Raw genomic sequence first — 26,563 nt, 5'->3', positions numbered from 1 at the left:
CTCCCTCATTGTACCTTATTTTATTTCATTTTACTTTATTTTAAAAAATTTTTTGTTTTATTAAACTTTTTTGATATTCTTCCAAAAATTCCTCACACTAATAAGAATGACAATGCATAAATTTAATTATAAATACTATAATTATAATTTTTTCTTACATATATTTTTGTCTTTCAAAATGTGCATATGTATTGAATCCAATTTTGTATTAAATCTAATTTTGATTCAACATCATTTTTTCTCCTTTTTTTCTTATACTTGTTTTTGGTATATTATACCTATAACGAAATTTTTCAACTATATATATCTATATATGTAAAATAAATATATTTGATTACCTAAGTCTGAGGAGCTAGGTCCATATGACAAGCCTACAAAACTTTAGGTTGCTTGGAGTCAAACCAACTGTTTTTTCAATACTAACATACATATTCCTAGTCAACTATATATATATATATATATATATATATATATATATATATATATATGTATAAATATATATTTGATTACCTAAGTCTGAGGAGCTAGGTTCATATGACAAGCCTACAAAACTTTAGGTTGCTTGGAGTCAAACCAAACTGTTTTTCAATACTAACATACGTATTCCTAGTCAAATGCATTGAGTGCCTCTTTCTTTCGTTTCTCCAATCATTCAGTTCACTCTATAAGTTGGTTGGTGTTAGCAAGGGCATCCAGTCATAAAACCCCTGCCAAAACAGGTAGTGAAACCTGATGCAATCTTCTGCCAAGCCAGCCTGTCAAATATCCAACCCAGATGTGAAATGATGATGATGATGATGATGATTTGTGGTTGGAGCAAAGCTTTTGCCAGATCAAAGGTGATATGGTGGTGGAACAATCAGGTTGACAGGGCTATAAAAGAGAAGAAATGGGTTTGGAAAGTGTGGAAAAGGGATGGTAGCAAAGAATCATATTAGGTAGCTGAAAGGGAAGCAAGGTACCAGATTTATCTTGCTAGGGTAGAAGCAGACAGGAAGAGGTTTGCCAATATCTTACAGTATGAAGACCAGAGACTTGAGATTTTGCATATTGCTACACAGGTGTAGAAGTGGCTGTGTGGTAAGTAGCTTGCTTACCAACCACATGGTTCCAGGTTCATTCCCACTGCATGGCACCTTGGGCAAGTACCTTTTACTATAGCCTCGGGCTGACCAAAGCCATGTGAGTGGATTTGGTAGACAGAAACTGAAGGAAACCCATCGTATATATGTATATATATATATATATATATATATATATATATATGTATGTGTGTGTGTGTGTGTGTGTGTGTGTGTGTGTGTGTGTGTGTGTGTATGTTTGTGTGTCTGTGTTTATCCCCCCAACATCACTTGACAACCGACAGTGGTGTGTTTACGTCCCCGTAACTTAGTGGTTCAGCAAAAAAGACCGAGAGAGTAAGTACTAGGCTTACAAAGAATACGTCCCGGGGTGGATTTGCTCGACTAAAGGCACTGCTCCATCATGGCCACAGTTAAATGACTGAAACAAGTAAAATAGTAAAACAGTGTGTCAGAGAGAATTGAGATGTTGTGGGAGATAAAATGTGTACAGACAGATAATGGCATGCTAGTGTTTAGTGGTTTGGAAAAGAAAAATGTGTGAAAGAGCAACTGTGAAGGGCTATTAAATGTAGCGGATGAATAGAAAAAGGGATTCTCCCCATCATGTGAACCCAACAGAGGGGCCAACCATTCATATAGACAGCAGTATGATAAATAATGTAATTAAAGATATAGAGACTGGAAAAATCCTTGGTTCATCAGGAGTCACTGTTGAGATGCTTAAAATATCTATAAAGTAGGATACAGTCTAAACACTGTTTAGTTAATTAGGTTATTTAAGAAGGTATAATCCCCAATGACTGGTATACCAGTATCATAATCAGTGACTAAAAGAGTAAATGAAATGCATTTAACATAATTAATTAAAGAGGTCTCGAATTACTTGACAAAGTGATGACAGTTATGGAGAGAATAATAACCTAATTAATTAGAAACAAATTAAGCTAGATGAAATGCAGTTTGGCACAGTAATGGGAAGAAGTCAGGCAAGTACAAGGGTAATATTAAGCTAAGAATAAGCTGTAGTACTTGTCATTAGTTGACCTGGAGAAAGCATTCAACAGAGCACCCTGCTCTGTAATATGCTGGTCTTTCAGGAAGCTAGAGATAGATAGACGGCTTGTGAAAAGCAGTTCAGGTATTTTACAGGGTTGCTATAAATAATATTAGGGTTAGTCATGAGAACAGTGATAAACTTAGATAAATTTTAGGGTTAGGTGTACATCAAGTCCTCAGCCACCTCCTATTCAGAATTGTCCTCCAGGTCATAACAGAGGAGTTTAAGACTGGAAGCCAATGAGAACTACTATATGTAAATTACCTTGCTCTCACAGCAGAATCTGTAACAAAACTAGAAAAAAGTTTCAGGTGTGGAGGCAAAGCCTGGAATCAAAGAGCCTTGAAGTTAACTTAGCAAAGGCAAAAGCCTTAGTAAACAAGAAAACAAAGAGGACCCTACTAACTTCAGGTAAACGGTTTTTCTCAGAATATAAGAATGGTGTAGGCAGAAATTCATTTCACTGTATTCAGGGCAAGCAATGGATGCACAACAGGTGCAGTGGAACAGTAGAGAGGTTAACAGAGAAAGTAGTGTCTGTATGTGGAAAATGCATAGAAGTCATAAAGTCTACAAGTATACAGGAAATGGATTTTCACAAATGCCCAAGAAGGTGCTCTAAAAGTACTGGGCAATTTCTGCTAGCTAGGTGACCTAATTTTCAGTGGAGGAGGAAATGAAATTGCTAGAATAAGATGGAGAAAGTTCAGGGATCTTTTACCTCAAGTGGCAACCAAAAGTCTCTCTTTCTAAGAGAAAGGAAGGTTGTGTGATGCCTGTGCACAAACAGCAATGCCATGTGATAGTCAGACAAGGTCCCTGAATGTAGAGGGCACACAAAGACTAGAAAGGTATGAAGTTACTATGTTCAGTATGATGTGCAATGTTTGTCTGCGAGGGGCTCTTTCTCCTCACCATCTCCAGCATCTCAGCCTTATCAACCTACAGAAGTCAATGGAGCCTGGTACAGCTCCTGGCCATGCCAGCTCCAGTCAAACCATCTCACTCATACTGACATGGAAAATTGATGCTAAACGATGACAATGATGATGGTGATGATGATAATATATACTTGTATGTATGTGCGTGTGTGCATATTCAAGAATAACATTTCTGATGACAATCAGAAATCCAACCAGTATACACACTAAAAAAGATAATGCATTGAAAGAATGTTCATTTTAAGATACGAAGATGATGATGATGATGACTTCTCAGCTTTTTAGAATAATTAATAATTTTGTTAGTTTCATCAAACCAAGAATAATTTATGAATCACTTGCTAGCAACTAAGTCTCTCTTCTGAAATCAAACATTTAATCTCAGGGATAAAACTGATTTCAAGTTTTGGGACAAGGCCATCAATTTCAAAGGAGTAAAGTCAAAATTAAAAGCAAAACTGATTCCAACAGCATTTGAGCTCAGAACATAAAATCAAAAGAAATGCTGCAAAGAATTTTTCCCAGCACAGTAACAATCCTGCCAGCTCAGCCAGAATATTGCTATTTCAACAACACTGGAATAATATAACGAGGAAAATTATAAACATTAAAATATTATTGGCAGCAATATATAAACAAGTTTGTTTTTGAATTGCTGAAATGTACTGTAGTACAAGGAGAAATATATATTTTTTTCAACATGTAAATACTGACTGAACAGCATATATAGGATAAAATCCTTACAGAGTAGAAAAATCTGTCAGCAACCAGCCATGAGAATCGAACTCACATCCCTTTGAATTCCAGTAAAGTAAAGTGCTTTACCATTAAGCTAAACTGGTTTACTGACAAATTCTTCTGCAATTTAGAACTTATAAAGTCATCCAGAATTGCTAGATGTAAAATAGATTTTGTCATATGCAAACAAACAAGTTTGTTTTTGTAGCACTGAAATGTATTGTAGTACAAGTAGAAAGATATATTTTTCAACACGTAAATACTGATAGAACAACATATATAGAAAAATACTTACAGAAAAGAAAAATTATCATCATCTTCATCATGTATTAAAATGAACATTCTTTCAATGTATTATTGGCAGTATTAGTTTGTTACAACATTTTGTGAAATGACTGAAACTCAAAGTTAGTGTTTATAGAAATATACTTTCTTCATGGTCATAATAGATTAATATTGACAGGAAAATACATACAAATGATTTATATTTGTACTTACTGAATAATGGTCTTGCATAAAATCTTGTCTTCTCACCAGTGGTGTTTTCACAAACAATTGTTTGCTCAATATTTTGAAGAAGTGTGATGTTTATGATGCTGACATTGTTAGGAAACACATTTGCTTTAATGCTTGAAGTATGATAAATTCTGTTAATGACTGTTCCATCAATTTTCCAATGTTCAAAGTTTTGCTTTTCAAAAGGACATTCAAAAGTGACTGGTTGATTCTTCCTGGTAAATTTTGCGCCACCCTCAATTAATCCAAGAGAAACTGAAGGAAATGAAAATATAAAACACATACATATCATTTAATAGCTACCTTGTTATTCAAAGGAGTAATTTTTCTAATGCAAGAACAACTTGAAATAAATTAAAATTAAGAGGATTAATTGAAAAATTCCTTTTAAAGCATAATTTAAAATTAAATGTGAATAGATGTACAGAGAATATTTCAGAGAGAATAGGAATCACATCCATGTATCATAGCTAATGCCTAAGGCATCAACTTTCTGTCAATGACTCAAATATTATAATGATATCATATGATCAGGAGAAATGTAAAAGTAACAGGTCAATCAGAAGCACACACCTACTTTAGGATGTGAAATCAGACATTCAAATATGAAGAGATATTCGGTTCCTGAACTTTATTTAAATAACACAAATGATTACTATTTTGTTCTATTTTCTGTGAAATCTGTATTTGTATTCACATTTAGTTTTAAAATTTAAAAGATTTTATTTAATATATTTAATTGGGCAAAAATTAACAGTGGCGAGAACAATGAAGAAGACAATGAAAATATTGATTTCAAATTTTGGTACAAGGCCAGGAATTTTGGGGGAGGGGATAAGTTGATCACATTGACCCCAGTGCTCAACTAGTACTTATTTTATTGACCTGGAAAGGATGAAAGGCAAAGTCTCAACCTCAGTGGAATTTGAACTGAGAATGTAAAGCTGGACAAAATGCCACGAAACATCTTGCCCAGTGTGATAATGAGTCTGCCAGTTCACCACCTTAAAAACAATGAGAATATTAAAAGGTAGGAAGTGGTATTAAAAGGTTCCCAGAGTAGTTATCTGTATATATATAAAAGGTACGATGTGTGTGTGTGTATATATGGATATAATTATGCACGTCCTCAAATTAGCATGCATGTCGCTCCAATTTTTCATCAACTAATTTTTCCCAGAGGCACCAACGAATAGTGATAAAAATAAATTTTCAACCAAAACCTTTAATAATTTTCAAGTCGGAGAAATCCACCATTGTTTACAACAGGAGTTAAGTCTCCTTCTGGCAACAAGTTTTTGTTAAGCGTTTTGTCATTATACAGGCAACACACACACACACACACACACACACACAAACATGTATGCAATATGTGTATGCACATACTTGTGTGTGTATGTGTGAGTGTGTGTATATACATATACATATATATATACTTAAGACTTAGTTGTGATCTGAAAATAACCACTTCTGACACAGAGGTTCGGGAGCCCCTTTGGGCATTCAATTTTCCTTACTGGAAGGGTTCCCAACCCATGGGCAAAGGGCGGAGTGTTAGATGATAGGGGTGCTTTTAAAGGGTTGGCATGTGCAACCTGATCACCTCTGGCGATCAAACTCCCAATCCATGCACTCCCGTCACAACACTGATTCTACAGAACTGAGTTGGGTGTGAAGGCCAACTTAAAAGTATAAATATAGATGTTTTTGAATCAATGTTGTGTTCGGTTAAGTCCTATTTAGAGTGAAAAATCAATAAACTGATTCCTTATGGGGTTTTCCATTTAATCAGGATAAAAAAAAAACCATAAACCAATTCCTTATAGGATTTCCCAATAAAATTGGCTACACCCCATTTTCAACCATAACTTTTCCCAAATTTAATGTATTTTGTTCAAACTTGATATCAGCATTACTTAGGACTCATGGAATCTTTGAATGCTTTAAGTTTTCCAAAAACAAACAAAAAAAATCGATGAGTGGAAAAAAAATTGATAAAGCGATTCCTTATGGGATTTCCCAATCAAGTCGTCTGCAACTCATTTTCAGCCAAAAGTTTACCAATTTCAACAGATCTCGCTCAAATATGACATCGATGTTATTTAGTTTGGTTTGAAATAAAGAACTTGATTAGCTTAATAATCCTAACTTAATCCCGGACAAAGCTGGGTTACACTGCTAGTGTTAAAAAAAAATAACTTGTTTACTTAAGTTTTAACATCATCTCTCTTGAAATAGTCACCTTTCACAGCAATACACTGATCCCAGTATTCCTGCCACGCTTGGAATCTGGCCTGGAAATCATTTTCTGTAAGCGAATCGAGGACTTTCTGTGATTCACTCTTTATCTTCACAACAGTGCTAAAATGGCAACCTTTGAGCTGAAGTTTTACCTTGGCAAAGAGATGGCAGTCTGTAGATGCTAAATCTGGCAAATAGGGCAAGTGTGGGAGTGATACCATGTTATTTTTGGCAAGGAACTCAGATAGGGAGCAGTCATCATGAAGAATCCCCTTCTGTGTGCTCAATAGATCCGGTTGCTTTCGTCGAATGTCCTCCCTCAAATGCTTCACAACATCACAGTAAAATTCTCCATTGACTGTCTGGCCTTATGGGATGAATTCTTTATGCACAATACTGGTGATGTTGAAAAAACAATGAGCATGCTCTTGATTGAGCTGTAGCTCTGTCATGCCTTCTTTGGTTATGGTGATGAAGGCCTCTTCCATTGGGATGATGGTTGCTTCATCTCAGGGTTGTGCCCATAGACCCAACTCTTATCACCGGTGATGATCCTTGACATAAAGGCTGGGTCATCAGAGGCCTGCCAATGGAGATCTTGACAGACTTTGACATGATGTTCTTTCTGTTCAGTAGTCAGCAGGCAGGAGACAAACTTGGCAAAGACACACCACATGTTCAATTCAGATGTTAGGATTGCCTCCATGAACCAATATGACAAACCAGCATCAGCAATGTTGTTGTCTTCAGATGATCCTCATGCACAAGTTGATGAATTTTACAGGCTGACATTCATGGTATGTCACCCAGATTGCTCCCTGTCTTCCTAGGATGTTCTTCCACTTTTGAAGCACCCACATTACTTGAAACTTTGCATACGACTCATTGCCTCATCGCCATAAGCTTGCCAAAGCATGATCAATGTCTCTGTAGCAGACTTCCCAAGTTTAACGCAAAATTTCACATTGGCTCTTGGTTCCAACTTTCAGTTTATGATAAATTTGCAAACTATAGCACAAACAAGATCACAAAAACAAATTTCACAACTTGCGAAATAAACACTAGCACCGCTGAGGGTAATATTCTCTGCAGATGCACAAAAGCTTTTTTCAGAGTTATTTACTTTGAATTGTTATTATCTCCTATCTCATTAGCCTGTCCTTACATAACATGCTTCATGATTTTAGCATACATACCTTATTAGTGTTTCCTCTTAAGTTCTATATACTCTGGGAATGTATTAAAGCCATTTTGGGGCTACTTTATTTGAATTCTTACTATCAGGTAACTAATTTCATCTTATTACATAACTGACTTCACAATTTGGGATTCCTAAAAACAGAATCCGGTGTAAGACAGTTTAGTATTCTCAATAAATGCACAAAAAACGTTTTAACGGCTACACACTTTGTATTATTGTTATTGAATTAGTGAAACAATTATGAAAATGGAACCAAGGGATAATCCCCGATTTCCAAGGAATTACTGGGTACATCAGCTGGTACTACATATGTGGGAAATTCTGTCTGTGGGTGTGTTTGTTGAGTTGTTAGCTAACTACTCTTGCATTGTTTTATTAATTTTCATGAAACTTGACATGAGAGTAAAACACGTCTGAAAACCTCATGGCACACTCAGATTATTGCAAAATAGCTAATAGGGCCCCTGGAAGTGATCCTTATACATACCTAATACATTTTGTTTTAAAAACCAAGGGAAATAACCCATTTGCCCCTGGAAGGGATCCTTATTTATAGCCAAGAGAAATAACCCTTTCATTTCCTAAATTATTTAGCATAAAGGGAATTGAGTATGCTTATTTCTTAGTATTAGAACCGACAGAGTTATTTTCGCAATTTATCTAGTACAACCCTACAACAAATAAATAGTATTTTCCTATACAATAGATCTACATATTTCAGTTAGTGAATTATTCACGAATATACCAACACTAGTGCCCCTGAGGGTAATATTCTCTGGGAATGTACAAAAGCCATTTGCAGAGTTACTTATTTTGAATTGTTATTATCTCCTATCTGATTAGCCTGTTCTTATGTAACATGCTTCATGATTTTAGTATACATACCTTATTAATATTTTCTCCTATGTTCTATATACTCTGGGAACGTATTAAAGCCATTTTCGGGGCTACTTTATTTGAAATCTTACTATCGGGTAATTAATTTCATGTTATTACATAACTGACTTCACAATTTGGGAATTCATAACTTATTGGGAATTCCTAAAAACAAGATCCTGTGTAAGACTGATACTTTGTATTGTTGTTATTGGATTAACGAAACAATTATGAGAATGGAACAAAGGGACAAGCCCCACTTTCCTAGGAATTACCGGTTATGTCAGCAAGTATATATATATATATATAAATACATATGTATTTAAAGAATGTAGTTGTGTAAAGATGGAATAATGTGAGATGCTCACCCCTTCACGGGAAGGAGTAAATTCCATACATAAAAATTCAACTACATTGACAGTCACATAAATTTGAAAATGAACACCCAGACAAGTCTGGAACACTCTCTCTGCTGGATTTCCAAATCAGGATCACAGAGAATGGTAACATTCACATGAATCTTTACAAAAGAAGCAGTGACTAGGAAACTATTCATGCATTATGATTCGGCCCAGTCCACCAGAGCCAAAACTGCACACATACAAAATGAAATAACATGCATAAGAGACAGATGCAATGAAGTAAGTGACAAAGCCATCAGCATGAAGCGGTTCCTCAGGAACTTAGCATGCAATGGCTATCCACCATCCACAGCTAAAAGACTGCCTCTGTGAATCATGAAAGTGGGTAAACTACACAAAGAAGCCCATAACATCAGATCAGAAACGTGCTTCCTTAGACTGCCCTACTTTGATGACAGAACATCAGCAGCTATCCAACACGCCATCTGCAGGGAGAGACTTAACATACAGCTAGTACACACCAGTCTATCCCTGAAGAAAGCTCTATCAAGGAAAAATACCTAAGGGAGCACTGTGGAGTGCACACTTACCAACTGCCCCATCAATGACATCAAAACATGCAGTATATGAGGTCGTCTGCAATAAATGTGGAGCACCCTACATAGGGAGCACTACTAGGAAACTACACATTCGAATAAACAAGCAAATGCAGATAGACACTTTGATAAAGAAACCCCTCAAGAAAAGCTAAACCCAGAATCTCAAAGTTTCCATCAAGGCAACACAACACAACAGGGGTAATCTCAGAATTATGGAAGTCCTCCTTATAAATAAATTGAAACCAGCCATTAATGACAAGAAGAAACTAGACAAAGCAGACTAGTTGTTATAGCAACAGCAACCTGCACATGTCACTTCTTCCCTCATTCACTGCCCCACGACAAACTTTTTCCAGCCACCACTTTTCTGAATTTCTTGAAGAATGGGTCTTCATGCCAAAATATAGAAATAAAAGGTACAACTGCAACTTTGATCTTTTTCCTTTTCAATTTGTAGTTTAATTTGTACCTTCTTGCATTGTCCTTGCTTTACACAACCACATTCTTTAAATCATACCTCAAAGTGCTTCACAAAATCTACCTCATTTTACCACACACACATACACACATGCACACACATACACACATGCACACTCACACACACATGCACACTCACACACACACATATATATATATATATTATATATATATATATATATATATATATATATAAACATGTATGTATATCTATATCTGTATCTCTCTATATATATATATATACACATGTATATTTACATATATATATATTTTTTTCCTTTCAGCTAGTTTCAGCTCACGAGCTGTGGCCATGCTGGGGCACTGCCATTCGGTGTTGCCACATGATTTTATGTCACAAATGCTTTTTAGCAATTGACATTTGGTGCATGAGAGAGTTTGATGCAGCTGCCCTCGTCTGCACCTCCTGCCGTGAAGTTGGTTCATCTGGGACACCTGACGGGAAGAGATCCAGTCCTACTTTAAAGACATCTGCATCCACCCCATGCAGGTCTCTCAGGTCCTTCGGGAGGATATTGAAGAGCTGTGGACCTCTGAAGCCCAGGCTATCACAGTATCTTGTCCTACATCTTGATGGCGAATTTGGAGTCCTTGGCACTATGCAGTGGAGCCCAGTTCTAGTATTTGTGTAACTCTCGATGTGAAAGTTTGGGACAAGTCCTTCCAGGATCTTTCAGATGTATATTATGGCATATCTTTATCGCCTACACTCTAAGGAATAGAGTCTTAATCTCTTGAGCCTTTCCCAATAGCTTACATGCTATATAGAGGCTATCTTCTTCGTGTAGCTTCGTTGGATTGCCTCAAATTCTGTGATTAATTTGACACTGGTTGGTGACCATAGCTGAGAGCAATAGTCAAAGTGGCTAAGGACAAGTGTCCTCCAGAGGACCGTCATGGTTTCCTGGTCTCTTGTTCTAAAAGCTCTAAGAATCCATCCGGTCAGCCACCTACATTTCATTGCCAATTTAGCAACATGCACATGAAAGGTTGCATCATTACTCATGTAAATACCTAGGTCTCACACTGATTGTGCCTCTGGGATTGCAATCCCTCCAGGTCCAGTGTATTTATTGAGTATTGCATTTAGTTTTGCATGCTGATAGCATAAAGCTTGAAACTTTTCAGCATTGAACTGCATGCTATTCTTTTCAGCCCATTTGTATATTTCATCCAGCTCACATTGCAGGTGCATAGTGTCTTCAGGGTTCTGTATTACCTGTGAAACTTTTGTATCATCGGCATAACTTGTGATCGTGGCTCCCTGCGTGGATGAGGGCATGTCTGAGAGGGCCATTATGAACAGTAGTGGTCCCAAAATAGTGCCTTGCGGAACACCGCTCACTATTTGCATGTTATTGGAGGTGGCCCTATTGGCTACTACCACCTGACTTCTATCCTTCAAAAAGTCATGAAGCCATTCTCCCAATTTCCCAACTATGTCAAGATCACACAGTTTGTGACATATCATTCCATGATCGACTTTATCAAAGGCCTTTGCAAAGTCGAGATATATGACTTCCACATTTGAGTGGTTGAGCCGTTGTTTCAGTACCCAGTCATTGTGTTGTAGGAGCCGAGTTAGGCAGCTACTTCCTGGCTGGAAACCATGTTGGGTGTCAGGCAGCAAGTTATTTTTTTCAAGGAAAGCAGACTCAAGAGATTAAGACTCTATTCCTTAGAGCGTAGGCGATAAAGATATGCCATAATATACCTCTGGAAGATCCTGGAAGGACTTGTCTCAAACTTTCACATTGAGAGTTACACAAATACTAGAACTCGGCTCCACTGCATAGGGCCAAGGACTCCAAATTTGCCATCAAGATGTAGGACAAGATACTGTGATAGCCTGGGCTTCAAAGGTCCCCAGCTCTTCAATATCCTCCCGAAGGACCTGAGAGACCTGCATGGTGTGGATGCAGATGTCTTTAAAATAATGCGGGACCTCTTCATATCAGGTGTCCCAGATGAACCAACATCACAGCAGGAGGTGCAGATAAGGGCAGCTGCATCAAAATCTCTCATGCACCAAATGTCAATTGCTAAAAAGCATTCGTGAAGTAAAATCATGTAGCAACACCAAATGGCGGTGCCCCAGCATGGCCACAGCTCGTGAGCTGAAACTAGATAAAATGAAAAAATGAAAAAATATATATATATCCATATATATATATATATGGATAGTAGAAATATGTTACGGAAAGAAAATAAAAAATACACATGGAAATGTAAGAGTAAAATAAGAAAAATCAACAAAAATGCACATTGCAAATAGAAAAAGGCTATTTATGACAGATAACGACAAATATATACATTTAGATTGACTGAGGTAGTAATACGAGTCATAAAAGTCCTTATTATGAGATGATTATAAGATTATAATAAAGTAAGAGAACAAAACAAATGATGGTTTACGCAAAACTATTCATCGCTTGAATAACACCGGTTAATGAAGGGTGTCAGGTCTAATAGTTCCTGAGAAAAAAGATTATTTGTAAGGGAGGTAAGTAGTTCTGGATTTAGAGATGTGAGTAGTGTAGGAAGTGTATAGGGTTTAGTGGTTTCAATTGAAGAGTTAGTGGTGTTCTGTATTGAGTTGTGTGTTCATATTTAGTTGGGGGAGAAATTTATTGATGAAAAATGCCTCTTTATAAATGGATATATATATATATATATATATCCATGTATATCATATATATCCATATATATCATATATATCCATATATATCATATATATATCATCATTTAATGTCCGCTTTCCATGCTAGCATGGGTTGGACGATTTTGACTCAGGGCTGGTGAACCAGACGGTCGCACCAAGCTCCAATCGTGATCTGGCAGAGTTTCTACAGCTGGATGCCATTCCTAATGTCACCCACTCCAAGAGTGTAGTGGGTGCTTTTTATGTGCCACCAGCACGGGGCTAGTCAGGCGGTACTGGCAATGACCTCGTTCAAATCTTTTAACACATGCCACTGGCACAGGTGCCAGTAAGTCGATGTTCGTAACAATCACGCTTGAATTGTGCTCTTTCACGTATATATATAATAGAAGAGTTACCCGGCGTTGCCCAAGTTACACACAATTGAAGAATTAGACTTTTCTGTTATATTTTCTGTAATGAACTGGAATACCTATGTTTCGAATTTCATCAAAATTGCAGATGAGGGTTATTTCCCTCTTTACACACACAAACAAAATTGTAATTGTGCCACATGTATCCCATACTACTGATTTTTATGCGCATATTCCGAAATTCCAGTCTTATGGAACCTGTTAAAAGGATTTTGCTCCTGAAAAGTGGAGGTCATAGAGCTCTAAAATGTGAGAGTTAATGCCCCTATTGGGGGTGGGCATCTTAATGTCAACCAGAGAAGTTGAATTGTTGAGAATCTTTTTAACTTTGGTCTTATATCTATTGCTTGAATTTCTTTGAAATAGGAAATATATGTTCACTGGGTTTGTAAAAGAGAGCAAAGCTACAGGAAACCAAAAGACGAATCATCACAATAAGCAGTCTGCTATCCTACCCTAGTAGATACCACTCCCAATGTAGGATTCCTCACCATAAATAATGCTCATCTTTTATGCTCAGGTAACCCTACAGCTTCCAAGAGCACAACTGTATTCATTTATGCTTAGATAAAGTGACAAAATTGTGGGTGTTAAGTCCACATGGAGGGTCTTTCTAACTTGTAAGAAGATGAAATTTTATAAATATTACTTCATTTGTGTCTAATATCTATGATTAAAATTTCATCAACAGCAAAATTATATGAATTGTCATGGGGTTTATGGCCCTTATGCATAGAATATAATTTCCAAATTTCATAAAGATTCATTCAGTACTTTTGACCTAGTTTTCGATCATAAAAGAAATTACTAAAATTTGGGAGTTAAGGCTCCCATTAGGGTGTTATATATGTATATATATATATATATATATATATTAATATTTGAGGAAATAAAATCCAAAACTTACAAGGAAAAAAATTCAATTTAGAAGTACTAAATCAAGTTTCGCACAATATAATATATATTATTATTTTATTTTTTGGCAATTTACTTAATCATTGACATTTTATTGCTATTTTAATGTTAATATTTCTATTATAGGTAACTTTCTAGAGGGTGTAATTTAATTGTTCATTTTGAATTGATAAAAGATGTTTTTTTTCTAATTTTATTTATATATATATATAGAGAGAGAGAGCTCTTACCTCTGCTGGTGACAAAAGGCCTCTCGCACAGAGTGAAAGGCAGACTGTATGATGCGTGTGTACGAACAGCCATGCTACATGGCAGTGAAACATGGGCCGTGACTGCTGAGGATATGCGTAAGCTCGCAAGAAATGAAGCCAGCATGCTCCGATGGATGTGTAATGTCAGTGTTCATAATCGACAGAGTGTAAGTACCTTGAGAGAAAAGCTGGACCTAAGAAGCATCAGTTGTGGTGTGCAAGAGAGACGATTGCACTGGTATGGTCATGTGGCGAGAATGGATGAAGATAGTTGTGTGAAAAGTGCCACACCCTAGCAGTTGAGGGAACCTGTGGAAGAGGCAGACCCAGGAAAACCTGGGACGAGGTGGTGAAGCACGACCTTCGAACTTTAGGTCTCACTGAGGAAATGACTAGAGACCGAGTCCTCTGGAAGTGTGTTGTGCGCGAGAAGACCCGGCAGGACAAGTGAGTCCATAACCCGTGGCCTTCTACTTGGGATGGAGCCAGCCTACGTATGCATACCTTCCCTTCTTGGGACACAAAACTCTACTTGTGAAGACCTGTTGAGGCAAGTGAGGATCAGAATCGAAATCGATCAATGGAAATTGCAGATGTGTTACCAGTGCTGGTGGCATGTCGATACTCTACTTGTGAAGACCCGTTGAGGCAAGTGAGGATCAGAAATGGAAATCGATCAATGGAAATTGCAGATGTGTTACCAGTGCCGGTGGCATGTCGAAACTCTACTTGTGAAGACCCGTTGAGGCAAGTGAGGATCAGAATGGAAATCGATCAATGGAAATTGCAGATGTGTTACCAGTGCCGGTGGCATGTAAGAGAACCTTCCGTTTCGCGACCGTTGCCTGCACCGCCCCGTTTCGTGTCCATTGCCAGCCTCGCCTGGCCCTTGTGCCGGTGGCACATAAAAAGCACCATCCATTCGTGGCCGTTTGCCAGCTCTGTCTGGCACCTGTGCGGGTGGCACGTAAAAAGCACCCACTACACTCACGGAGTGGTTGGCGTTAGGAAGGGCATCCAGCCGTAGAAACACTGCCAGATTTGACTGGGCCTGATGAAGCCTTCTGGCTTCACAGACCCCAGTAGAACCGTCCAACCCATGCTAGCATGGAAAACGGACGCTAAACGACGATGATGATGATGATGATATTTATATATATATAGATAGATAGATAGTTACATACATACATTCATACATACATACATACATACATACATAAATACATATAGATATACACACACACACACACATACAAAGACAAATTGATAGATACAACTGAGTGGGCAAACAAAAATATGAGACACAGCCTAGTGCTTTATTTATGTCGATAAGCCTGGTACTTATTCTATTAGTTTGTTCTTGTGAAAACAGTCGGTTGTGTGGATGTAAATAAATGAACAGCAGTGATGAGGGTGAAACACAAAGACACACACATACACTTACATATATACATACATATATATATATATATATACAGTTGATTTGTTTCAGTTCCTGTCTACGAAATCCATATATGTTGTTGTTGGCATCCTTTTTGTCTCAGGAGACAATGGAGTTGCGCATAAAATAATCTAGTCTGGCTTTTACATTTCATGTCCTAATACATCTCCTGCTTTGGCTGTGTAGTCCTATCCTGGACAAACAATCCCTCTAGCAGGTGCCGCAAATGTAGCAAAGACTTTGCCTGGCTGGTTGTAATGTCATAGTTTCTTGTTTCTCCATTTCTCCTCTCTCTTTATGTCACTCCTTTGTGTTCCCTCTTTTACGGTACGTCGCTAATCTCCACGGTTGCTGGCAACTGCTTCCCAGTTGCTAATATTAATGTTGCAGGCCTTCATGTCCTTTTTGCAAACATCCTTGTATCGTAAGAACTGTCTTCCCACAGACCTAGTGCCCCTAGCAAGCTCTCCATAGAGTATGTCCTTGGGGATTCTGCCAACTTCCATACGGCTAACATGTCCAAGCCACCTCATACGTCTTTGTGTGAGGAGTGCAAACAAGCTTGGTATTCCTGCTTGCTTGAGGCATCTTTGTTGGGGACATGATTGTGCCATTTGATGCCAAGGATTTTCCAGAGGCAGTGCAGGTGAAAGATATTTAGGCGACGCTCTTGGCGTGTATATGGTGTCCAAGACTCACTTCCATACAGTAGAGTGCTAAGTACACATGCCTGGTAAGTCTTCATTTTTTTTGTCTTGGTCAGCTTATTGTTGTCCCATGCCCGTTTGGAGAGTTGGGCCATCACAGCAGCTGCCTTGCCAATGCGTATATTTAGCTCAGCATCAAGGGATAGGTTGTAGGTGACGGTAGAGCCAAAATAAGTAAACTTCTCCACTTCCTGTAGTCTGTGGTCTCCAATATGTATGTTTCGGATGTCCAATGTAGCCTGACCCATGATGTTGGTCTTCTTGAGGCTGATAACTAAGCCAATGTCACTACATGCTTGCTCAAAACAGTTGATAAGCCTTTGCAAGGATTCTTCTGTGTGTGATACCAGAGCGGCATCATCAGCAAATAGTATTTCCTTGATCAGGACACTTTTGATTTTGGTCTTGGCACACAGACGCGAGAGAGTGAACAGTTTCCCATCACTTCTACGGTACAGAAAGATCCCATCATCTGATGTCTCAAAGGCATGTGACAGCAGCAGTGAGAAGAAGATGCCAAATAATATAAGAGCAAGGAACAACCTTGCTTTACCCCATTTTTTATTTGGAAGGCGGCTGATGTTGAACCGTTGTGCTGTATGATGTCTTGCATATCATCATGGAAAGATTTGATGATCCCCAGCAGCTTTAGTGGACATCCGATTTATTGGAGCAGGATGAAGAGGACTTTTCTACTTACCAAGTCAAAGGCTTTTGTCAGATCAATGAAGACCATATCTAATGACATTTTCTGCTGTCTGGACTTCTCCTGAAGTTGGCGTATGGAGAATATCATGTCAATAGTTGATCTGCTTCTTCTAAAGCCACACTGTGATTCTGAATAAATTTGAGAAGTAAGCAGTTGTAGCCTGGACAGGATAACGTGAGCAAAGGTCTTTCCAACAGTGCTTAGAAGAGATATTCCACGGTAATTGTTACAATTACCACGGTCACCTTTGTTTTTGTAAAGCGTAATGATGTTGGCATCCTGCATATCCTGATCGACTGTACTCTCTTCCCAGCACTGATACAGAAGCTCATGAAGGTGCTGAAGCAGGATGGTGTTTTTGCCGGTTTTGATGATCTCTAAGGGGATGCCATCTTTTCCCGGAACCTTGTTACTTGCTAGGGAGTCAATAGCCTTGGTGAGTTCTGCTATAGATGGCAGACTGTCAAGTTCACACATGACTGGCAAGATCTTGACACCCTCGATTGCAGACTCAGCTACCGTGGTCTCCCGTGAGTAGAAATCCTGGTAGTACTCCACTCATCTATCCATTTGCTTGCTTTGGTCCTTCATGAGATCTCCAGTAGTTGATTTCAGAGGGGCTGACTTAGTTGCGGATGGACCGAGGGCCTTCTCAAACCGGCATACATCCCACAGGTGTCGCCACTGTCAGCAGCTGACTGGATACTCTGACAGATTTCCTGCCAATACCTATTTGCACGGCGTCTGGCAGTCAGTTGGGTTTTATTTCTTGCCTTTCTGAGTTCTTTGAGTGACTTTGTAGAAGAATCACTCTTGTATTGCATCAGAGTTGCACGCTTTGGTTCGATAACTGGTTCCAGCTCTGAGAGCCCAGCACTGAACCAATCTGGGTTTTGCCTTTCTCTCATGCCGAAAGTATCTATTGATGTGGTATACAAAGCTTCCCCGATATAATTCCAGGGAAGCTTTCAGCAGAGGAGTTTGGGCAGCTACTGAGGGCAAACTTGGTAAAAACAGCAAAACATTTTTGTAGGGTCCGAGGTTCTGGCAGTGTATTTTTTCAATTCAATTCAATTTTTATTGGCTCAAAAAGCAAAAGCAAGGCCATGTAGGGGGACAGGGAGTTATGTACAGGGAGGGTGGTCATACAAAGAGTTCAGGCTATTTCTGGTCAAGAGAGACTTTGAACCGAGCAGTCGTCGGCATCTTCACTACCTCATCCGGCAGCTTATTCCACGGATCCTCAACCCGGACGGAGAAAGCCTCTCTCCTTCGATTGAGATGAAATCGTCATAGATAGAGCTTTTCAGAGTGACCCTGCAACCCACGCTCTGGAGCAGGAGTGAAGAACAGCTCTTTTGAGAGGTTACACTTTCCGCTTATGATGTTGTGAGCAGAATGAGATCACCACGGCGTCGTCGTTTTTCTAGAGAATAAAGGTCGAGCGTCTACAGCCTTTCTTCATAAGACAAATGCTTGAGACCAAGAACCATGCGGGTAGCCAGCTTCTGGACTCTTTCGAGATGATGTATGTCTTTGAGGAGATAAGGAGAAGAAGCTTGAATCCCGTACTCCAATATGGGTCTCATCAGCGTGACATAGAGCGGTAGGAATATGGCTGCTGTGAGCATTCCGAATGACCGTCGAATTAAAAACTGAACTCTGCATGCTTTGTTGGCGTGTTAATGCGTGGTCGGCCCATTTTCTTGGAGTGATGGACTTTTTTAGGCAGAATCTTCACCCTGCTTCTTATTAGTGAATGATCTGTGTCACAATCCACACTGTGGTAACTACGGGTAAATTGAACAGAATTCAGAAAGGATCTTCGTGTAATGATGAGATCCAGCTGATGCCAGTGGTGAGATCTTGGATGTCTCCAAGATGCCTTTGTGCAAAATTCAAGTAGTCTCTGACCATTGTCATTCATGTTGCCAAAACCAAAACACATACACTTACACATATCATCATTTAACGTCCGTTTTCCATGCTAGCATGGTTTGAACGGTTCAACCGGTGTCTGGTGAGCCATGGAGGCTGCACCAGGCTCTAGTCTGATTTGGCAGTGTGTCTACAGCTGGATGCCCTTCCTAACACCAACCACTCCGTGAGTGTAGTGAGTGTTTTTTACGTGCCACTGGCACAGGAGCCAGAGTAGGCTGGCAAATGGCCACGATTGGTTGGTGCTTTTACATGTCACCAATACAGACGCTAGTCAGGCGATACCAGTATCTGCCACGTTCGAACGGTACTTATTACGTGTTACTGGCATGGGTGTCTTAACTACAATTTCCATGCATATTTTCAGTGTTTATTGCTCCTGAGCATCTGCCACATACAAAACTATCTTCCCAGTTGGCCTTCCTTTGATATTACTGAACCACTTATGTGTCCATAGCTTATACTGGGTACATCTTGTAAAGTTTCTACCTATGCCTTTCCTACAGATCGAGCAGAGCCATCTACATGAAGGGATTTATATATATATATATCAACAATTGAGGGTAAAATTAATTAATCAATTTCACCAAGTGTTCAGTATGTAAAAGGACCATTTAAGGTGAATTCAAAGTAATTTATTTTATTTTACTAAGCCCTAATTATATAATGTAATATTTTGAATTCGCCTTAAATGGTCCTTTTACATACTGAACACTTGGTGAAATTGATTAATTAATTTTACCCTCAATTGTTGATATTATAATTCATTTCTCTCTGTCATACTGCCTCGGTTCTCGCGGTTAAAACATAGTGTTTGCTAGATAGACCACGTGGGTGGCAAAGGAGTGCAGAGATTTACGCCTGCGCATTTTGAATTTGTTAGCACTGTCAGTCGGAGCTGGTTCATTTGAAGCGACAAGTTCGCAGATAGGTAAGGTTCCTTCTTTTTAGTGTTTCCAAATCCAAATTAAGAAATTTTGAGCTGACGAAAGAAATGCTGATTTTACTTGGCTAATCTTGAAACGTTAACGTACTCAAACGATCTATGTACTTGTGATATTTTTCTGTATTTACCTCCAAACCTTCGTGAGCTGTCTGGAGTAAACATTATCTGAGAGAAATTTTCTTTAAGTAGTAGAAACGGCTAAAAAAACTTTTTTTGGCTGCTATTTCTACTAAGTTCAGTATGTGGCAAAGTAATTTATTTTATTTTACTAAGCCCTAATTATATAGTATATATATATATATATATATATATATATATATACATATAAATAAAATAGTAAAAAAGTGAAAAAAACTACAGAAGGCTTGCTTTAAAAGGTTAAAAAATATATTTGAGTCATTATGTCAGAAGAATGTTATAAAATTTTTTCATACAGTGACATAGTTTTTGAAGAAATTACCGTCTTCTTTGCACTTCATAACGAAGACATAACACGATGTTTTGAGAAATTTGAGAAGTTAACACGAAACCGGTAATTTCTTCAAAAACTATGTCACTGTATGAAAAAATTTTATAACATTCTTCTGACATAATGACTCAAATATATTTTTTAACCTTTTAAAACAAGCCTTCTGTAGTTTTTTCACTTTTTACTATTTTCTATATATTCAACCACGTGCTTTCTCACCTATATATATATATATATATATATATATATATATATATATATATATATATGTGTGTGATGGGCTTTCAGTTATATCTGCCACATCTATTCAGAATGCTTTGGTTGATCTGGAGCTATAGTATAACTTACTTGCTTAAGGTGCCATGCAGTGAAACTGAACCCAAAGCTACATGTTTGGAACACAAACTTCTAAGCTCTGTCTGCATTTAACTCTTAAATCACACAGCCATAACTGTGCCAATATATAGTAGCCATGAAAATAGATGTAGGCTAGTCAGGTTCAAATCAATCTGCTAGAAATAGCAGCCAAATTCACCTCAAATCACCACTTATCACCTTAAGAACAGAAAATGAAGCTGCAAAAACAATATGAAATATCAACATATGCAACACCTTTGAACATAATTTATCAGCACTGGCCTTAGGATCAAACAGCAATAGTTATGATTAAATTCTACAGTGGATACAAATTTATGTCAATTAAAAATTCTGAATAAAAATGTTTATATAAGAGACATATTGTTACTTACCACAGAAGCATTGTGCAAGGAACAAGTATTTCAAATATAACGGGTTAAATTCCATTATCTACAAAGAAAATGATAAATACTGATAGGAACAATTTCTACAAATAGTCCGTGATGCAAAATAATAGTGTAAAAAATAATTCAACATAAATCATAGGAACTTGTCTTTGCAAAAACAGGAACCCATGAGCAAGTATTATCGTGGTGAAATTATGAAGAGCAGTATAGAGGATAAGTAATAAAAACACTAGACACAGTTAATCTGAAAAATACAAAGAAAAAACAAAAAGCAACATCAGTGTTTTGTTTAGTCATATCTTTAGCATCTTCCATTACACTCTCTCTTTCAAATACCTCAGAACATCCAAGTAAAATATGATTTTCTATAGGGGTCACTATGAAATTTTGAAACTATTTAAATGTAATTTCTACTGTACATTTTCTTGGAGAGCATTTTGATACTTCATTCGTGAAATTTGAATGAATATTTTAGGAGACATGACGACTTAGGTGGCCAGTGAATTTGTTAAAATCTTGCCTAATTAGCCTACATGAATAATTGACCATTTTGTAATATATCTTTGAAACTAAGGTGATAACCAACTTTGTATTACACAAATAGGTGGCTTTCTTTTTCTTTCTATTTATTTTCAGGTTTTTGAATATAAAACTTTGTTTTGGGAGCAATTTTAAAAATATTTATGTAAAACCTATTTTGTTACATGTAACAAACAGTCAATTTCAGGGTTTTCAGACTTAGCTAAATTCAAAAGTACAAGTCACAAGGACTTGAGTTTTGGTATATTTGTAATAGATACAAGCTAAATAAATCCTGAGATTTGGGATCATGACACCATTTCAATACAATTTTGATGGACTATTAAAAATAGCTATAAGCAGCAGAGTTTGGGGTCAGGATGTCCATCTAAGCTGAATTTTGATGGGGATTTTTCCAATTTTCTTTTCACCACCGCCTTGGATATGACAGGGCAAGGTATGTTATAGAAAAATTTATTGAAAATCTATGATTTTTTCCAACCTCCTTCCCTCCCCTCTGGACTGATTTTGGTCTCTTCTTTTCTGTACAATGCACTTAAAAAAACAAGAGAAACGTTTTGGTTATGAAATGATCTTTGAAAACATTTTCAAATGAAAAAGTGTATGATTTACAGAAGATTTAGCTGTTGCTTCTAGCACATGACATGATGACCTGGCACCTTTCTCAGAATTGCATGTAGACCCAGATTAAAAGACAAACAAAATGTGAAATCTAATTCCTTGCTTTAGCATTAAAAGCTTGAATTAAAGATATTAAAAACATCTGTAACATAGCAAACTTGTTAGTAGGAGAGAGAGACAAAAACCTAAAATGAATATGTAAATACTACTACAAATTATCCAACTATATTCAAAATTGGGAAAGAAAATGCTTCATATTGAACCTAAATAGTCTACAAAATAATATTCATTGTACGATATAATTGTGTTTGCAAAATTTGACCAATATTTCTCAAAGGACAATGAAATTTACATGTACAAGAATATCCACAAGGTATAAGTCAGACATCAATCTCTACACTTTGTTACACAACAAAAGGGAATAAAGATTCACAATACAATCATTCTATGCTAATTATGGGTTCTAGAAGTCTGAAGCAGCTCAATTTAGTGCACTTTTCTATAGAAATATGTTTACTTAGTAATTAGTTAATTTCTTGAAACTCTGGCTCAAACCAGAGCCTTGGATTCTGAAACCTCAGATTTGTGTTCTGTTTGACCTCTCACCACAGAGACTAGTAGTGTCAGTGTACCACTCTCTTTATTGACTATGCACTTTTTCACCATACTGTGGCCAGATTCAGCAATGATCATATCTGACTGGCAAGTAATTTTTCTTTCTTATGACATAAAAATCTTGAAGAAAATGTATTATTTTCTAAGTGAAAGTTGATGATAAAATTTTCACTTTTATATGTCATAGGGATTATTTGACCTAATTTCACTGATTTTTATATCAAAATAAAGCAGTAAAAGTCCTTTTCATGACAGTATGATCTGCAAAAGAATCAAGTAATACTGTTCCACCACACTGAACAAAGATGAGAGCTACCTTTCAGTAGTCAAAATAATAAAAAAAAAGGACAAACTTTGTGAATGGGTGGAGATACCAGGGTGATTGAAGGAACATGGCATAAAATGCCATGAGTCAGATTTTGATTCAAATTATATGAGAAGAAAGTTCACATAGAAAACTTTCAAATGAAATATGATTTTGACAAAAAAATGATCAAGCAAACAGTGTATTCTTGTATCGTCAAACCGTACTTGTCTCCCTCCTATGGTACTTTATAGTGATAGCTTTCCAGAGTCAGCACTGCCAGTTACAACATTTGCGAATGAATATGTCTATGTAAACAATACAATTGAAGAGAGAAAATATAGGTAATGGATGCATTTACATAATTCAAGAGTTATTGCTCTTTCATAAACACCACATCCAACCCAGCAACAGTCCATGGATACATTGCTTAAATACCCAATAAGTTCAACAGTGTGACACAACTGGATAGACTAATTTACATATTAAACGCATTCCTGGCAAACAGTACACACATATAAATTGCTAGCAAGGTCAGATTATATATCATTTTGCAACCATAATATACGATACTATACTTAGACTAGTATAGTATACTATTACACATCCAGCAGACTATGTTCAGTTCATTTAATTTTACTCTTCATAAATCTACACTCAAAGAGGCCCATGTCTCACTTTTAAACAGCATCACACTTCATATACAAGCATCATGTAATCCATCTTACACTCTGAGAAAAAAACCCTTTGTTGCCAGCAGAGGTAATAACTTCTTGAACTTCTTACCTTTACTACTATGCTCTCTGATCCCCTGCCCTTTTCATTAATTAGGTAATATAAGTTATTAACTAATCCTAGACAGCTCATCAACCACTCTATAGAATGATATGAGTGAAATTTTAGTAGTGATTGCCTTCTACACTGTAAGGTGAAAGAGACTTTACCAGCTGAATAGTTAGACAGAACAGTGTTGGGGGAAATAGCATGAGTGAGAGAGGATAGTAAGAGTGTGACTGAAATAAGAGGGCAAGTAGATAAGTAAGTGATAACCATGGATTAAGAAATCTGATACAAATGAATTGTTCAATGTTCCCATCCCACAATGTTGGTCTACACCTAAACAATGGATTGGGAATTTCTCATGGCCGCAATGATCATACTCACTACCTTTAGTCAATTAAGCCTCAAAATCACAGTCATGACCGATTTGTTAAAAGTCAATTTTAAGATGTTTCCCGAGATCTAAACTTTCACTCTAATAAACCATATCATAAACGCAACAAGAAACTTAACTGCACTCACAAACAGTTTTGCTACCAGGTTTAGAAACCTGATAGCTAAACATTAATAGCAGGATATTCAACCTCTCTCCTCTAAAGAGATTTTTGATAAGCCTCTTACTATGAAAATGTCCTAGGTAATGGTAGCTTCAAAGATAATTTATATTACAACTTTTCTAGTAATAATATGAATAATAAAAGATACACCTTAGAATAGGAAATTAATTTGGTTTGCCCTCACTCTCCCAAAATGTTAAAGCTAATTTAGTTTTAAAATTCCTCTCTCTCTTAGATAAGCGTTTCCCAGAAAATCACAGCTACAATTTCCATTGATGTTGATCGATTTTGATTTTGATTTTGATTTTCACTTGCCTCAACAGGTCTTCACAAGTAGAGTTTTGTGTCCCAGAAGGAAAAGTATGCATAAGTGGACTGAGGTCACGGGTTATGGTCTCACTTGTTCTGCCGGGTCTTCTCACACACAGCATACTTCCAAAGGTCTCGATCTCTAGTTATTTCCTCAGAGAGACCTTAAAGGTCGTGCTTCACCACCTCGTCCCAGGTTTTCCTGGGTCTACTTCTTCCACAGGTTCCCTCAACCATTAGGGTGAGTCACTTTTTCACACAACTATCTTCAGCCATTCTCGCCACATGACCATACCAGCGCAAACGTCTCTCTTGCACACCAACTTTTCTCTCAAGGTATTTACACTCTGTCAAGTATGAACACTGACATTACACATCCATCGGAGCATACTGTCTTCATTTCTTGCGAGCTTACACATATCCTCAGCAGTCATGGCCCATGTTTCACTACCATGTAGCATGGCTGTTCATACACATGCGTCATACAGTCTGCCTTTTACTTTGAGCGACAGGCTTTTTGTCCCTAGCAGAGGTAAGAGCTCTCTGAAGTTTGCCCAGGCTATTCTTACTCTAGTAGTTACCCTTTCAACACACCCGCCCCCGCTACTAATTTGGTCACCTAGGTAACGGAAGCTATCAACTACTTCTAGTTTTTCTCCCTGGAATGTAGTGGAAGTTGGTCTCTGCGCATTTTCAGGTTTATTGCTCTTAAGCATCTGCCACATACAAAACTATCTTCTTAGCCTTCCCTTGACATTGCTGCACCTCTTATGTGTCCATAGCTTACACATGGTGCATCTTATAGAGTTTCTACCTCACCTTTTCTACAGATCGAGCAGGGCCATCTACCTGAAGGCGTTTGTGACTTGTCTACCTTCCTACTTATTAGGACTTTGGTTTTAGCTAGGTTGACTCTAAGGATTCTAATCCTTGCTTCCACACCTGGAACTTCTCCTCCAGGTCTGATAGTGACTCAGCAATTTGAGCAAGGTCATCAGTGTACAGGAGCTCCCAGCAGCATCCTGTCTTGAATTCCTCTGTTATTGCCTGGAGGACTATGATAAATAGGAGGGGGCTGAGGACTGGACCTTGGTGGACCCCTACCTCTACCCGGAATTCTTCACTGAACTCGTTGCTAACCCTCACCTTACTAGCAGTGTCCCTGTACATGGCTTGCACAGCTTTCACTAACCATTCATCTATCCCTAGTTTCCTCATTGACCCCCAGATAAGGGATCAGAGGACCCTGTCGAAGGCTTTCTCCATGTCAACGAAAGTGAGGTACAGGGGCTTATCTTTGGCTAGATATTTCTCCTGCAGCTGTCTTACCAGGAATATGACATCAGTGGTGCTTTTCACTGGCACGAACCCAAACTGCATCTCATCTAAACTAACTCTCTCTCTAATTAGTTGGGCTATGACCCTCTCAGTAACCTTCATTACCTGATCCAACAGCTTGATACCTCTGTAATTATTTGTATCTAGGGCGTCACATTTACCTTTGTAGCAGT

General features: G+C 37.7%; 1 protein-coding gene across 1 annotated transcript; it reads right to left on the bottom strand.

Annotated features, from left to right (window-relative positions):
* Nucleotides 1–602: 602 nt before the first annotated feature.
* LOC115230241 lies at nucleotides 603–21,402 on the bottom strand. Its single transcript, XM_036499584.1, has 3 exons — nucleotides 21,312–21,402; nucleotides 4,320–4,592; nucleotides 603–873 (listed from the first exon to the last, which is right to left on the bottom strand). Exons 1-3 carry the CDS (start codon nucleotides 21,364–21,366, stop codon nucleotides 860–862), a joined length of 342 nt encoding a protein of 113 aa, XP_036355477.1. The 5' UTR covers nucleotides 21,367–21,402; the 3' UTR covers nucleotides 603–859.
* Nucleotides 21,403–26,563: the final 5,161 nt, after the last annotated feature.

Source organism: Octopus sinensis, unplaced genomic scaffold (assembly GCF_006345805.1).
Source record: "Octopus sinensis unplaced genomic scaffold, ASM634580v1 Contig15042, whole genome shotgun sequence".
Taxonomy (NCBI): Eukaryota; Metazoa; Mollusca; class Cephalopoda; order Octopoda; family Octopodidae; genus Octopus; species Octopus sinensis.
This window is presented reverse-complemented; position numbering and strand designations above follow the sequence as displayed.